At 47.8% G+C, this 17,320-nt stretch overlaps 1 protein-coding gene across 1 annotated transcript in view; it reads right to left on the bottom strand.

Annotated features, from left to right (window-relative positions):
* LOC105280865 overlaps positions 1 to 17,320 on the bottom strand; it is a 190,461-nt gene that overhangs the window by 8,650 nt on the left and 164,491 nt on the right. Inside the window, exons 12-16 of the mRNA XM_026973194.1 lie at positions 16,268 to 16,405; positions 9,818 to 9,985; positions 4,869 to 5,186; positions 1,458 to 1,714; positions 291 to 789 (exon numbers count right to left, since the gene is read on the bottom strand). Of these exons, the coding sequence (XP_026828995.1) occupies positions 291 to 789; positions 1,458 to 1,714; positions 4,869 to 5,186; positions 9,818 to 9,985; positions 16,268 to 16,405 (1,380 nt within the window). The remainder of the gene's footprint in view (positions 1 to 290; positions 790 to 1,457; positions 1,715 to 4,868; positions 5,187 to 9,817; positions 9,986 to 16,267; positions 16,406 to 17,320) is intronic.

Below are 17,320 nucleotides of genomic sequence, written 5' to 3'. Positions count from 1 at the left end.
CCGAATCTCCAAACGCAAAGCCATCGAACCAAATTCTCGTCCCGGGAATCGGAAGTTGCAGAGCTATACTAGAGCTGCGAGGCATGCAGGGGTAAGATCGGTGAGCGCAGTGCGAACAATCCTGATACGCCACTGCCAGTGGCGACAGACAGGGCTAAGGAACCAGTGAGAAAGAAAACATCAGTGAGAGAACGCTGAGAGGAGCCACCAAGATCAAAGAAGCAAAGCGAACGAACTTGCTCAATCGTTGGACCAGAACTGGTCGAGGTACTCGCCTCTGTTGGCGTCACCTCGATCTTCCGCGTCTCTGGCGCTGGTCCAGCCACGGCGCTGCTGTTCCTGCTGCGTCCGATAGGTAGATCGAGGTGACGTAACCGGTATCGGCTGCTCCAAGTGGTACGATCGAGGTGCCGACGGCTGCGTCGCGCGGCCGCCGTCCTGGTCCGGACGGTGGCTGCGCGGAGACGGGAGCTTCACCGGGCTCCTGTAGGTGCGGGAGGAGGTTCCCGGTTCCTGCAGCCGTTCGTCCACGCGCTCCTCCACGTATCTGCCGGCGTACGAGCCGGGCGTCTGTGGCCGGTAGGTGCAGGTGCGCGTTTGCTGATCGCACTCGCTGCACAGCAGCAGGTTCGATTTGCTGCCAGGTTGCGAGACGTAGCCGTTGCAGGTGCCGAAGAAACGCTCGTCCTCGTCGCTGTCGAAGAGATACTGGCTCAGGCTGCCGATCGACTTTGTCTCGCTGAACCGTCTCCCGTTGTCCGGCTCCTGATCACCGTCGACGTCGTACCTGCGAGGGGGATCGATTCGTTAGAAGATTGCGCTTCGTCCGATGTGGGATCGTACATTACACCGCGACCATCAAACGCGAAAGTTAGTACGACCCTCCTGCGGGCTAGGAACCATTGTTCGTCGGTTTTATGGCCGCTAAAGCTTCGGCTTCCTATCGTCTGAGCGATATAATTTTATTGCGCGCTTACGTCCGTATACACGCGTATCTCGACTATCGTTTGTAATATTGTAATTGAAGGAAAGCTTTTTATATGCTTGTGCGGGGAGATGTATCGATCGTCAAATCTCGCGTTTCGCTGCGAGATGTTCTTCATCATAAAATATGCGTTGCCGAAAATAAAAGTACTTGATTTAATGATTTAATAATGACAACTTTATTTCACACTTAAATGCGTCATCATGACATTAACGTTACTCAGTATTTTACGAGCAGGCCGGGATTATTTATTTATTACACGAATCGTCGAGTGAGTTCAATAGGTCATCGATGATGAAAAGTCAAGTGGCTTCCACGAGGTCGACCGATTGACGCGATTACGATGATTATTGATAATAGCGACAGGGTTGGCTTACCTGGAATTGTCAGCGGCTTCGCTGAGGTAGCGACATATCCGCTCGATCTTGGTCTTGCCGCGCTCTCGCGGCATTGTTTCTCGTTAAATAATGCTCTCCCGGTTCCTCTCATTGTTGTCCTCGACGCTCGAGGTCGAGCTCGCCCCGCAGATCTGCATCTCGATTTCAGCCAGCCGGTGCTCGACCTCCCACTGCTGCTGATTCAGCTTGACGCTCATCGCCGCGTTCTCGGTCTCCAGGAACTTCAGCCGCTCGCGGAGACGCTGAATCTCCGACAGCAGGGGCTCGTGCGTGCCGAATAGGGGTGTCGTACCCTCGCTCACTAGCTGCGTCATGCTGTTGCACGTCATCCCTGAAAAAGAACGGGAGTCACTGTATATGTGGATTGCACGCGCGTTGCTCTCAGGATATTGTAATTCTCGATTTTTATGAATAAATTAATGATAGCGATTTAGTGTAATATATTCATCATTCGTTGTAATATATTCATGTATTTATTGATAATAATATATTATTAAATGTTTCAGTGATAGCTGAATAATATAATAATTTTATTATTATAATAACTCGTAAATGTTATAAAAGCGAACAAGCGAGAGAACGAATTGCGAGATCATACTCGCAGCTGATGAGAATTTCTCTCTTTCCTTCTCTCTCTAATGTTTCTCTCTCCCTCTTTCTCTTTTTCTCTTCTGCCTAACATGGAGATTGCATTTCAATGAGAAATTTGGCCCGACACGCGCGAGTATGAACCTTTGTCTTCCAGCCCGTACGTCGGCAGGACGTACAATTATGCGAGCGCGAATTATCATCGATCGTCGAAAGTTACACGTGTGAAGCCCGTAACGGATACAAAAGGAAGCGACAAACGCGACATTCGCGTGTGCGAATGCGAAATGAACCACCGGAAGCCGAGGAGAATCGCTCGGGGTCTTTGTGATTCGTTGATGCTGATTAATGCGCGCGATTGGCGTTTCCCTCTCTCGCGCTCTAATCGAATTCGCATATAAGATGAGCCTGTCTCGCCAACATTCAGGAATGCTCGTGCCGAACGTACGAATTAACGAATCAGCGAACCGCTAATTAATCGACGAAGGGCACACACGCCCTGCATCTCGATTATTCAGGGCCCGAGGTCCCTGCTGTCCGGGGGTACGTCTCCCAATTCCGTATCATCTCTCGTGTTAAGTTAAAGTTTCGCACGTCGAGCCGACGTTGAGCCGAATGGACTGTTCAGCGATAGGAGTGCGTTCTCCATTTTGCATTTCCGGGATGGTCGGCGGTGGGGTGAAGAGGAAGGGTGAATGCGTCGCGCGACATTTTATCAGTTGAATCGCCATAGGTTCGCGTGGGTGTCCGGTTTATTATCGCTCTGGCGGCGGGCTCCGTGTCGGGGTTTGATCGTGGGGGTTGGAGAGGAGGCAGGAGGAGGAGCGCACGCGAGGGGGTTTTCGGTGGTGCCGGTCGCGTACAGCGCGCGGAGCGCGTTCCAACCGGAAGCGTTCGATTACCGTGGAATTTCCGGCACAAGGCGGGGATTTTATTTCCCAAACGACATATAAACGTCGGCGCGGAAGCACGTTAAATCGTTACTACCCATCGTATCTATCGGGGTTAATGGCCGGCGCTGGTTTACGAGTGGCGCCGAGCGCGCGACGCTCGTCATTCATTATCCGCGCCGATATTTCTGAATTTATCTTTTTGCCGTTTTTAGCGCCGATAAAGCTGACCATTGGCGCACGCTCGTGTTCGAGCTCCCCATCCCCCACTTCCCATCCCTCTCTTCTCTCTCGTTTTCTCTCTTTCTCACTTGCGTTATTCACGTCCGATTAGATTTGGTTTGCGACGCGATCCGCGTCGAATTTTTCAACGCCGACCGACGCGCGAAATATACTCGCACGTTCGTGAGAGCGTATCCTCTTCTTTCGGGGATACGGCGTCGCACGCGACTCCATCGATCTCTCTCGTCTCGGCGCAGTAACAGAACGAGCCCGAAAGTCGAAAGTTTCTTATCCAAGCGTGACGATTTGATCCACGGAGATAAACGAGTACGTGACGTGAGCAAGAGCTTTTCTTTCTCCGTTAGAGGGATACGGTAATGAGTGACGTAACGGTGTGCGACGATGACGGTGATGACGAATGCGTTGTGATGTTGTCTCAGGGGTTTCTGTATTGAAAACCCCTCCGGAACGCGCGTTCATAAAACGTTCAATCGAACGTAACGGCGCACTGATGGTTTATGGTACCAGACATTGCGTGAGCTTGCTAAAAAAGCTTTTATGGAACGTGAAATATTGATGACTGAAAACTGACGGGCTACAAAGGTCCTTCCCTTCAGGCGAAGCTCGGGCCTCGCTTAATCGCGGAGTCTTACGGTCTGTAAGAAACCATAGGGTTGTGCGTCAGCAGTTTGCGCGAGCTCAGAGCCACCCGTTATCAATAGACGATGATTTATACACACTAATACACTCGCCCATAAACACACACTCCCACACATACCCTCTATCTCTCTCTCTTTCGTGGGCGCGCGCGCGCGCGTAATGGTATCGCCAAAGGACGACGCCGTGGCGATCGACGACTACTTTTAAAATAAATCCGCCGTAATAACGACTCGTCTTACGCGAGTCAGGAATAGATTTACGGTGCATTAAAGTGCGGCTGAGACGGCGGCACCGCAATTTCCGTCGTACGCGGCGTTTCAGCGGTGGCGGAGCGGGAAATGCGATTTTGCGTGATTACTCGGTGCATATTCGCCGCGTTTTCATAAATCGCTCTCGGCACGGTCGGTCTCAGCGGTATTCGACACGCTGGATGTTTCGAAAGATACTCACACATCTCGGTTCGCGCGTTTGATTCCACTTTTTATCAGCCACCTCGCGTGCGCGAGCGTAAATCACCCTTCGCTTTGCAGTATCCACCGCGAGATTGCCGAGCTTAGTAATTATATATGGAAACCAGCTCTCCTGCGACACCGCGTCGTCTTTTATTTAACGTCTAAATTTAGATTGATTACTTTTAGCTATCGATTTTTGAGGGGCGACGCGATGGTCTCATCCGACACTCCGACAAGGGTGTACGTGCGCGAAAGGCGCGGCGGTTTACGATGTAAATATAACAGGAATACATCGCGCATAATGCGCTGCAAGTAAGAAATTTGCTCAAAGTGTAAGATAAATATCCAATCGATAAACATTCAATCCGATGCTCAAACAAAGCAAAGAAGCGATGCTTCAACAATATACAATATAATTCCAAAATTCTATAACATTACCCAGAAGAAGTATCTTCTGCAAAAGAAGATACATACAACAACAAACAATTAATTCCGGCGTCAATTGAAATATTTAACTTCCGGTATGTTAAAAGCTTCAGATTCGCATTTCGCCGAGAAATATAAGAAAAACCGCCATTATAATTTCTAACGAGTACACGGATCGTGCCCCGCAACGGCGCGGTCGAGGGAGTAGCTCGGGGGCAGCTTGGGGGTAGCAGCTTGGGCGACTTACCGGAGTGGGTGGACTGTCTTCCGGTGGAGGGCTGCGTGGTAGCCGACTGCGCCGCCCTGGCCGTCGGTTCCTCGCTGCTGGGCCCGCTGCTGGCCGCGCTCAGCGGGCTCTCCGTGCCCCTGTTCGCGTCGTGCACGGTACCCCCCGGTGTGACCGGCATCGCGGCCCGCGTCGTCACCGGGCTCGGGCTCGGCGAGTACAACGACTGGGCGGTGTGGATCGACCGGAGGTCGATCGGCGACACCCACATGTCCTCCAGCGATATCCGACCCCGCGACTCTACCAGACCCGGGGTGCTCTGGCACCTGCCCATGGCAACTGGAAATTTGCATCGCCCATGTCAAGTATAAATTGTTTATCTCCGTGTCGAAAAATCTATATGTATGTGTATAGGTTGAATTGTAAGAACTTTTTGAATGTACCTCGATGAAAAGTAACAGTACTTGTTCAAAACTATGTGATACCATATACATTATAAATAAATATATATAAACGTGTGTTAAGTTCCAACAAAAGTTACATCGTTAATTTTTTTAATGAAAAAGAGAGATGAAAAGTTCTGAAAGGGCGGAATCATGAAGCTACCTGGGGGGTGGTGCCGGCGTGCGAGGAGCTCGATCAGGAGATTGTCAAAACGTACGGGAGCAACGAGGGAAGGGTCAAACATTTTATTCGCGATATCGCTTGCGCGCGTATCGCGTTCAATTTTCGTGTTACGCGCGTCGCAGCAAATACTGTAATTTCTCTCAAATTTCCGCTTTCGAGGTGTGCATTGACATTTAGCTGATGTGTTTAGTGGCTACCAATGGTACGCCACTTCGCTTTGATACCTTCCACCTCAGCTCAGCAAGGCGCACAGCCCTTCGGCATGTTACCGGCTTCCGTCTTGTTGTCGCTGCAAAGACACGTTAATCGTGACGGAATTTCCGATCGAAAGCGGCTTGCAAGCCGTATCCATCACGTTCGCGCAAAATCAAATCTAGCAGCAAAGTAGCAGATCACGCGAGCGAATTGAATCGGGAGAATTGAAAATTGAACGAGATTAAAAACTCATTTACACATCTTGCTCGTAAACTTTTTCTCTTCTTCGCTCTCTGTCTCTCATTAGAGTTTAATGATACAATAGTTGTGCGATAACGTCAGAGAGAAAGAGAGAAAGAGAGAGAGGTAGCTGCCGAGTAACGGCTGCAGCAGCTAATCATTATGTGTGGGGGTTCGGGTCAGTTAAATTAATCCTCGCGATTAAAGTGACCTTTAAATACCACGGGGTATCAATTGTACGAGGTAAGTCTCGCGGATCGAGACGCTAATAAACGCCCGCTAATCCAAAAAGGAAAAAGCGCACGAACGAAAGAAGAAATCTATCGAGAAAGACTATTGAAGTCTCTTAACGAGATGCGGGATCCGCCGAAGTTACTTAAGTGAAAAGCCCAAGTTAAGTGTAAGTTACACGTTGGCGCAAGAGTTCCCGTGATTTTCCCCGCAAGCAGTCTTCCTCGCCGAAAGACCACCTCCCTTCCCCAGCCAGCCCTTCGGCTTTTCCGCGTGGATCCGCGAAGTATCTTTTGCGTGTATCTTTCAACTTTACGACGCATGCACGCTTTTAAAACTTTTAACGCGACAGGCACATCTCTCCCTCCGTCCTCTCGTTAATTGGAATACGTTGCAACCTCCTGATACGAGACCGCGGATCGATGGGGGAGTCGTCGGATCTCGCTCTTGGCATCGCACGTGCATGTAACCCCTTTGTTTCCTCCTCCTCCTCCTTCCCGCGTAACACACACCCTCATAACTCACGTTACGCATTACGCTTATTACCGCGACCTAATTTCCCAACCACCCCCGGCGCAGCGGAGGCATAAAGGAACCATTGCTCGCCGATGCGGCAGCATCGAGTGAAAGTCCATCGTTCCGACGTTGATGAATGGGGCACACGGGGAGGTTTTACAAACGAAATAAGTTTCCGCGACTGCACGTAAGCGGATTATCGGCGGGCGCGACGACGACGACGGTAACGGACTCGCGAGTCCGTATTCTCAATAGAAGCGAAGCAGATAGCTGTGTGATTGGCAAGTATCTCGTTCCATTCAGTGCCGTTTTTTAGTGCTTCTAAAAACCGCCGCATAAAAGTTGTATACTCAGACTTCTCCACCGCGCGCACGTTCTTGAAAAGAGAGGATAAGTAATTGAAAGAAACGTGCGGAAATAACATTTTCTCGCAAGTATCTCTTCGCATACGCAAAGAAATAACATATCTGATTATAAGCTAATTAACAAAATCCTTTTACTATTTTATTCGTGTTGTTTGAATTTTTTACTTAAATTTTTATCAGCCTCGATATAATTGACATTTAATCCCCTATATTTTGTTGCTTCAATACCTCAATCTCTCGCGACGTTCTCGTTGCTTCATTTCTTCCGTGCGTATTTCGCTGAATTTCGAAAGGGACAGCCGTACTGTAACTTCTCGTTGGACGGATATTCACCCCTATTTTTCTCGGTTTGTCTTCCGGTGTTCGTGGAATTTGAGAGGGCGCATTCACCAGCTCCGTGACACCCCATGTATATCTGCGGATTTTTTTCCGGGCAATGCGAGGGTGGATCGAAGGGTCCCCTCGTACTCGTTGACCCGTGGACCCGGGGTTAATCCGCCATACCGTGCGCGTGTCGTTTCCGCATACTGCGAATCAACGAGACGCGCCCGGAAGAAAAGAGAATTGCCGGGGGTTGCCGCGGCCATTCATCTCCATCAGCGCGCGGCCATCGACTTTCGTCGCTGCGAGCACTATTCGGCCCCGTTCATCCCCCGTTCTTTTACGTGCGCGAGGAATTGGGTCGCGGGAACGTTTCACGCGCGAACGGCCGAGTGAATCTCGGGGATCGGGATCGGGATATCGCGATGTGCTCCTGCTCGCCGTTGCGCACTTAAGCGCCCAACGCAACGTCGAATTTTCATCTGGCGTTTACTTTGCGTTTTCTTCTTCTCCTTTTTCATCCCTTGTTCGTCGAGCAAGCGCGAGATCACGAGAAAGAGAGAGAAGCGAACTTCCGGCACGCGTGATCGAGCTCTCATGTAAGAATCATTTTAAACCCCGAATGTGCGTGTATGTGTATGTAATCTTGAGTACACGTATAAAACGGAGAACATTTTTCTTTGAAAATAAATTGGACGAGTACTTGAACAGAGACACGCGCGTTGCAGCCCGTAACGTTCGAGGGTGGGAAATTTTTATTAACGATAAAACGCGGCACACACTTTCTGCTGAGATATCTTTCCTATTTTATCATCGCACTAAAGTCCTTTATTATTCTTCGGCTTCGGAGAAGAGAAGAAAAATAAAAAAAGCAGCGAATTCACGTTCGTTCAGAGGAACATCGGTCGCGTTTGTGGCGACAAGTGCAGGTCGAAAGTGCCACGTTTCGAGTCTTGAGATACATCTCTCGAGCGCTTGACCAGCTTTCAACGACTGAGAATCTTCAAAGACATTAATGCGGAAGGGGAGAAGAGAAGACGAGAAAATATTGAGGACATTGCGGTGGTCACTGAAAAGGCTCAGCCAGGCGAGGATGCGCGATTCCGCCGCGATCCGTTCAAAAGATTTTCGTTCGCGTGCCTTGATAATGCGGACGAGGAGAAGAGAAGAGAGAGAGGGAGAGACTGAAAAAGAGAGGAAGAGAGAGGGATAGAGAGAGCAAGGGAGATAGTTTAATTAATTAATCCGGAACTACTATGCGAGCAAAGCAACCACCCTTTGCTCACTCTGCGGCGTAAAGGTGGCGAAGTTCGCCGTGTTACGCACGAAAGTTTCGAGCGACCGTGGAACTGCGGTAAACGTAATACAGTCGCTTATCCCTCGGAACTTGGGCAGAATTCTCGGGGCCGCGGGGAAGAGAAATAAGATTGCGTTCCCCGCAGGGGTTAAGTTGAGTTTTTACGCTGTGCGTTCTGCGGTTCCAACAATTCCGCTTCGTAGGAAATATAGATAAGAAGCGACAACGGGTGTTTCACCCGCATGGATAGCGGGGGTTGGTGTAGCATTGTTTTTAAAACCGTAAGATATAGATTCAGAATTAGATAAGCGACAAGGGAACCAGAGAGCTTCGAGGCGCGGGTAATCGCGTCAAGTCTGTTAATAAAATAATAAAACATAAAAGTGCGTAATATTTATATGTAACATTATGTACATACAATATCATGAAATATTGACGTGTAAGTTTTAACAATAAGTATCATCATAATAAGTTAAACGCTACACTATCGCTCGACATCGGTGATTTTTATCATCGATGGCTGCGCCGTGCAATATATCCGCTTGGAACATCTTCAAAAGCCGCCATTATATACGCTCGATAGACGCGGCCGAAACTCCAGACAAGCATTTCCGCGTCGGTTAATTCGTTAATACGCGCATCGGGACGCCGAACATATTTTGACGGGGAACTCCTCCTCGATTCTTGGCCCGCCATCCCCCCCGACGCGAAGTTGTCCGGATGGCATTCGCATCCCGAAGAACTTACCTTGCCGAGGGCGCGTAAACTTCAGCACGTCTAGCTATTTTAACGATGGTAACGAGGAAAGTTCAGGCATTCGCGACGCTTCGCTCGCACGTCGCGGCTTCCCCTCAAGACGCGACGCATTCGCAGCCGAATTCGAAGTCTGCACGACTAGGGGGAGGTTTTCAGCGCGTCCCCGACGCGATACATCTCGCGGATTCCGCGCAAATGCGATTGCACAAGCTTAAAGTCTGTTGACAGCGATACGTTTCCAAAGCAAGTTAAGAAATGCAGCCCTCTTTATCCGAGTTTTGCAAATAAAGCGGGGATTGGAGGGATCCTTGTCTCCGCTGGAGAAACAGGACGTCTGCGCGTATAAAATTCGACGGAAGCGGCGGAAAGGAGGAGGGTAGGTGCACGAAGATGAGAGAAGGTGACGGGGATGCTCGACTCACCTTTCTCCAGCGGAGCCCTCTTGTACTTCTCCAGCCTCTTGACCGCGATGGCCTCCAGGCGCACCCTGGCAGCCGGATACTCCTTGAGCACGTCCCACATGTCCTTCTTGCTGAGGACGAAGAGGTCCGAGTAGCCGACCGAGCGCACGCTGGCTGTTCGCCGGTTACCTGCGTCGATGTAGCCATTTATCGGTTATCGGGATGCACCAAGCCTTCTTACGTAACCGCACGTACGTGCGATCGATCGGTCGATCGTTAACCGAACATACCCACCCGACAACCATCCCATTCGCGCTCCCCGCGCGCGGCTCGCGGCGCGTTTCCGCTCACGTGTCGATCCGACCCCGCGCGCGCGATGCAATCGCGTAAAAGCTCGACGCGTCCGCGACTCTCTGTGTGTTTTACGATCGTTTTTTAATGTATTCTTTCATGGTGTTTTATTTCCACGTGTGTGCGAAAGGGGCGGGCGAGTTCTGATTAATCGAGCCGACTCGCACGGTTCGGTAATTCCGATTTAATTGATTGCCGGGTCGTTAGGGCTCGTTCGTTCGACTTTTTAACGGACAAGCGGGCATTTAACCGCACCGGCTCGTTGATAAATTGATGAATGACAACGGCGCGTACAAATTAATTGTTTCCCGCGATTTGCTCCGCATCTGCGCGCTCCGGATCAGCTGCACGCGAGTCCTCAGGCGCCCAGGCAAGGATTAATTCGTTTTTAATGCGCGATAATGAGCCCGCTCGCTCGTTACGATGACGAATCGTCGTTCGTCGGGACTCCGGCTGACGTCAACGGTATTTTACTGGGTGGGACACATAATTAAGGGAGCGACGAGCGGCGTAATTGCTGCGGACGGACGCGACGATAACTGAAACCGCCCGCGAACTTAATACATATTTCCTAGAGAGAGCGAGAGAGACGGGGAGAGAAGAAGAGATTTAGCCGTTGGATAAATATCATTTCCGGAAGTTTCGCTTCATTAGCGCGCTGCGAGCGGCGCACGTGAGTCGTAATACAAATCGTAATAATTAAGCTAAAGACGACGAAGCGGCTCGTTGCTGCGCGCGCGTTCGCGCTGATTGAAAATTATGCCGCGCGTGCTATGTTACATTCGTTGCAATTGCGCGCGGTCATGTGCCTGCTCTCCCTCACGTCGCCGTGAGAATTGTAAATAGCTCGCACAACTTGCGTCATATATTTATCAGAAAGTCAAACAACCGTCGGCAACTCTCCCCCGTCCTCCCTCGCGCGCGCGCGCTTACAGTTGTTACATTCAAGACGGTGCTCACGAGAACTTCCGGTCCCGCGAGATTCCGAAATTGCGCGCCGGCTGTACGAGATTTTGTTTCTCTTTCGCGCGACTTGCGATCGCGGCTTTGTTGAAATTCCGAACTCGAGCGATTTCGACAGATGACATTAATTTTGCGATTGTTATTCAACCGTGTCCGCGGTTCGTTAAACTGATCGGCGCAGGCGTTTTGTTGCGAGTATCGCGGGATCGGCGGGGAAACGCGCGCAAGTGCGCTCGTTGCAACGGTGAACGCGTACCAAAACGTTTGTTTCGTCTCTTTTCAACGGCGATCTTTTTTACCCTTTTTTTTCCTTTCTTTTTTATTTTATTTTTTTTACCGTTGCTCGCTGTCGTATAACAGTACGCTCGTCACGCAGCGTTAACGGGTTGCAGTGGACAATATAACGTATACGTCGATGCTCTCGATACTGGATATACACTCCCCGAGAGAGACAGTCCATTTACCCCTTGCCAGTCTTTCCCCGTCTTTCTGCCAATTTTTGATGCTTCTTTTCGCGCGTGTCTGACCGGACTTTGAAGGGTGAGGCTAAAGAAATCGACTATCTCTCGCGGCGGGCGAATCAAGGTAACCAAATTTGATGCTTGACAGTTGAAAGTTAGCTAAGATAAAGGATGCTATAATATATATTAATATATGTATAGAAACTACTGCATGATCAATTCGTATGTGTATACATATGTATATATACATATACAGGGTGGTCCACTTAAATAGGAGTACAAGTAAATAGAAGAAATATGAACTACTGGACCGTCGAAAATCTAAGGTGGCTTCGATAAGTAGAACGTCCATGGAGCCTTAGAAAATGTATTGAAGTCGGAGGACATCATTTCGAACACCTCCTTAAATAAATTTTTGTGTTGAAGAGCATAAAGTTTGATTTTTCTGTTTCCCACGTTCAAGATCGTTTAAAGGTCATGTTGTCATAGGTCGCTGAACTCCTCTCGATGTTGGCTATAAAATTGCGCAAACAAAAATATGTAGTTCCATTTAAAAAAGTTATCTTGACCTTTGAATCTCCGAAAAAAATAGCCTTGAAAAAATTGTTGTTCTGTCATCATGATAGCCCCTTCGAACGGTGCAACTTTTTCCTTAGACAGTTTTTCGTATCATCAAAAACAAGTGAAATATCTAAGATGATCGATTTAAGTGGACCACCCTGTATAATATGTAAGTTTGTATATATAAATATGTATATAAATATATAAATATGTATATTGTAATATAAATATGATTAATTATTAAATATATATTGATGAAAAAAGAGATTCGAATAAAAGTCACAATTCATGTAACGAGATTGGCACGCAATCATAGCAGTAAATTATACAATCATCAATAAATCTACATTACAGGGGTGGCAGGGGCAGGGGCGGGGGGTGGCGTTAGGGAAAATGGCAGTGGTGATGGTGGCGGTGATGACAGATCGTGAGAAAGGTACGGTGCAATGAATAGTAACATGATAATATCGCATGAAAATGGAAATGCTGCATCGCGGCCGGCATTTGTACACGGCGCCGATAACTCCGATTGACAGCCGAATCAAATTCGCGGCGTCAGTGTCAGTTCGAAACGAGACGCGCGATCGATATTTCTGGCACTGCTATAGTGCCGATGATGATGACAACGACTCCGCCGGTGGCGGAAATCCGGGTCTGTACAGATGCCGGCCCTCGATCGAGCGGAGTGTGTAACAGTTAAGAGAGATATGCATATGTGGTAGATAATATAAAAAAAGTGTCTCAGCGTGACATGGCAGCACCGAATGTGAGAGTTCAAAGATGCGATGCTTGAAGGGTTGCGCGACTAAAGTCTCCGAGCTCTGTGCTCCCAGCTCTAAAGCCATCTCTTCTAACAGAGCTACGAAAGCAAGATAGAGATTCAGCACGAGAGATTGGCTAAAAATTCTTTCTCATCAAGACCCCATCGACCGGCACGCCTCGCGAGGAGCCAATTCGTCGATCTGGCCGGGTTTCGTCGAATTAGGTGCACTTTTAACCCTTTCGCTCCTGCACCGATCATAGTCGTCATACATGAAATGATAGCCTGTGGACTAAGTATAAGTTTAAAGAAATATTGCTTTCTTATATGAATCCCATTTCATTTTTACACTTCGAAAGTCATGTTTTTGATATAATGAGCTAAAACAGTAAGGCAAATAGAGGATGTGACTTTGCTGCTCAGGCACATGTTGCCTGTCTCGAACTACATATCGCAGATTGAATTTTCGATTTCGAAATGGGAATTTGACGGATGGAAATGTCGCCTGCTACATCGCCTGCATTTGCACATCGACTCGTCAAATCCCAATCCCCAAATCGCAACCTTAATCCCTGACACAGGTTTAACGTCAGCGGTCCACTACATTGCCGTGCTGTATGATCACTACACGATCGATGCTGCTGTAGCGAAAGGGTTAAATAAAAAGAAAAAGGAAGAAGAGAAGAATGATTTCAACGCGCGATCGAAATGACGGTTCGATCTTCTAATCTTCCTTTTTCTTCCATGAACATGAGTGTCGCCGAAAATACGCGGTGACCCGATCGAGCCGTAAAAAAGGGAAGAAGGGAAAGAACAGTGATTCAATATTTTATGACTATTCGGCGTATTACTATTCGGTCGGTCGTCCCGGTCGATCGTAAAAAAGAAAGATCAAATGAAGAATATAGTAACCGTGAAGAAGATTGGAATAATGAAGAATAAAAGAGAAAGAAAAAGAGATAGACGAATAGGTAGAGTGAGAGTAAGAGAGAGAAAGAGAGAGAGAGAGAGAGGGAGAGAGAGAGAGTGAGAGAGACTAAAGGGCAATACGTGTCACGGGCCTCCTTATTCGAGATGCGTCGACGGTTTCGCAACGACGGGGTCCCGCCGCGACGCGTGTGTTTATGCACGGGATTCAATTAACGTCCGCCTGTTTACCGGGTAAACGATGCATTATAAAATCCTTAGCCCGACGCCTGCGGCTCGAGCGGAACCGCTCGACTGATCTGGACGAGAAACATCCTGCCGAACAGTGGTCGAATTCCGCACTATCTGCGAAAGACGGGAAACGTTTTTCGCACCTCCTGGCGGCACGCTGGTACTTTAACTCAGCCTGGTTTTTGCAGATACGATGGTGAAGAGAGAGAAAAAAAGAGGGAAAGAGGGAGAGGGAGAGTGTTGGAACGGAGTTAGGAAGCCTGTTTGCTAAGAAAATAAGCCGGAACAGCCGCTGGCGTAAACAAGGGGCGGGGGCGGCGGAATTCTTTATTAACCATTTCAAAGGAGGGACATTACAGTGGATTAAATTCCTTTAATTTAATATCAGTGGGGATCTCGCTTTGAAAATACGAGAAGAAAATTCAATTTAAAGGGGATTAAGATCATTCAGATGGCGGTCGAAGTGCGGCTCTCATTAATCCGAAGTTTCCTCACGGCGGAGCGCCGGAGGATGCAACGCCCGCTTTCAGGACTGAGAGAGAGTGAGTGAGAGTGAGAGAGAAAGTTATTCTCCTTTTTTTTCTTCCCTCTTTATCGAAAGGGGGCGAGAGTTCGACGAGAGAATAAAGTTCGTGCCGTCTCCGAGGCGACTCTCTGTAGCGCGCTCGCGCTCATTTTTTCCATCCCGTCGTCAGTCACTCTCGGAGGGTTGGTCTTCTCGAAAATAAGAACAAGAAAAAGAGAGAGAGAGAGAGAGAGAGAAAGTATCGTTTATTACGCGCTTCTCCCCTCAAGTGCAAGACTTAACAAAAAACAGAAGAAATGTTTTAAAATTTGCAAAGAGACAACAGACAACAAAAGTTGATTGTAAATACGTTAAAAGAGTTAAAAATAAAAAAATAAGAAAGAGAAAGATGGAAAGAGAGAGAGAGAGAGAGAAAAGGACAGCCGGCTATTGATTCCGCGCGCCGGGACGACACGTGCGGATGGCTCCATCCATGACAGACAGGCAGACAGACGGGCAGACGCAATAGGATTGTCGATGCAGAGAAATTGGAGCGATACTTTGCATTGCCAATTCCCTCTTCAGCCACGTCGGGAGGAAGCACCCGGAAGATGCGAGAGTGATTGCGACGGGGGTTTCGGAGGCTTGGCTTCTCCCCATCGCGTCCATTAAACCCGGAGCGCACCCCACGATAAATGGGGGAAAGATACCTCCTCAGTCCTTTGTACACGTCCGCTCGCGCTGAATGCGAAGTGACTACTCCGACTTGAATCGGTCGCCGCTCGATTGTTACTCGGTCGCTCGATGGAATTCCGTCTGCGGTTAAGACGCTCCTTGAAATCAGATTCCGGCGATATCGACGATCATCTCCCGCATGCATCGCTTTTCTTGGGAAATGTAATTTCTGACGCGCTCTTGCTCTTGTTATCTAGAGAGCTGCGGCTATTTATTCGAGTTTCATTCGGTGTGAAGTGACACGATTCGCGCGTAAAACGAGCAAAATTACGAACTCAAATAGCCGGGTTTCACCAGCAAATTTGCGGCAAATTCGTGGACCATAAATCTCGCGACGGATGTGATAATAATGGAACTGTGCCTCGTGCTGAAATTGTCCGCGATAAGTAATGCAGTATCGATTACAGGCAAGTGGGTAAAGCTTGTCTTTCCAAGAGATATATATCGTAAATCCGCGAAAACAGAAGCAATAAAGCTTGCCTAATTTGAAGGGATTTATTTTAAATATTCTCTCAAGAGAGAAAGAGAGAGAGCGATATTTTTAGCTGCAAGAGAAAAAAAAAGATAAAAATAAACCGTAGAAAATATAATATTCATAACGGCTTTCTCCGAAACAAAATGACGAGAAATCCCGCATTTTAATATTAATCCGATTAATTTTGTAAATTGGCGAGCGGCGTATTCGAGGGATAATCGTTTTGCGGTGCGGCAACGTCGTTGCGTGAACGTCGATCGCGTCGATTGGTCGAGAAAGGTGAAGATCGACAAGTGGGACAAGTCTGCGAGTAACAAAAGAGAGATAGTGAAAATAGAATTGCTGGAGAGATCGTTTTCAGATCATTCGGCTCATACCGGCTCGACGGCTTGCCCTCTCACAGAGTGGTAAGAACGTGAAACGTGAAAACGTGATCGTGAAAAACGAAGGGGGACAGCTCACGGGCCCCTGGTCCGTTTGGAATATTTACCGCACTCTTTACCTGCGGTCCCCATATTGAGAATGCTGATCTCCCCGAAGTAGGAACCCGCCTTAAGGGTGGCGAGCACCGTCTTCCCGTTGTCAGCCACCACCTGCAGCCGGCCTCTATTCACTATATACATCTCCTTTCCCACCTCACCTGCAATCACGCAAGAGTCACAACTGAAGCATTCGCTAATTAGTAGTTGCTGACGTAATGAGCAATTTCGAACGTTTCTCGGATAAGACCGAGCTTTTATAAATATGTTGAACTTCTTTGGCATTTTGACCCTTGGACTCATTTACAGAGCGAATCGGTGATAATGTTTTCTGCATTAATTTTGTTTTTTGCATTAGTATGTACGAGTGATTGTTTCATTTTCAGTCAGTTTCTGGGGATAGTTGGTAAAGTCATTTCTTCTTAAGTTTTATCAAAATCGTCAGATATATAGGGTTATGGGGTTCGTGTGGAAATTCATTTATCACATCATATATCATGTATTATCATATATCGGGAGCAGTCTAAGTGTTAAATGCAATTAGGGATTTTATTTAATAGCTTCAGTATTTTTATTATTTTTGTTGTTTTTCGAGCCTCTGTGACGTGTTGGTTATTTTGTAATAAATTAATATTTTTACTTGGAGAATTTCTGAAATTGCTAGTTATGTAATATTTTTCGCTTGTTCCTGATCTATTTAATTAGAATCTTTGATTTAACTAAGACATTTGCTCTTTAATTGTATTCCGATTTATCTCGCAATTGTTCACGATCTATCTCTTGAAACTTCTGGTATAACACGAGAAACGTGAGTAAGAACGCAGAGCTGTTCGAGAGTTCTCTGCGAATGTACTTAACGTCTTAACATAAAACCCAACTTTTTGTCGTAGTATTCTTTTTATGCGTCCCCGTAAAGATGATCAACGTAGATGCCATTGGTCAGAGTGCAACAATCTTGTTCTACTCGAGGAAGTATATGGGGATGGGAGCCGACGTAATGGTGCCCTGTATCATTCCACCACCATGACTGCCGCCATTATTAAGCATCATGTGGATGCGTCCCCTGCGATAATCCC

Source organism: Ooceraea biroi, chromosome 1 (genome assembly GCF_003672135.1).
Source record: "Ooceraea biroi isolate clonal line C1 chromosome 1, Obir_v5.4, whole genome shotgun sequence".
NCBI lineage: Eukaryota > Metazoa > Arthropoda > Insecta > Hymenoptera > Formicidae > Ooceraea > Ooceraea biroi.
The sequence above is the reverse complement of the archived record's forward strand: the minus strand, read 5'-3'. Positions and strand labels throughout refer to the sequence as shown.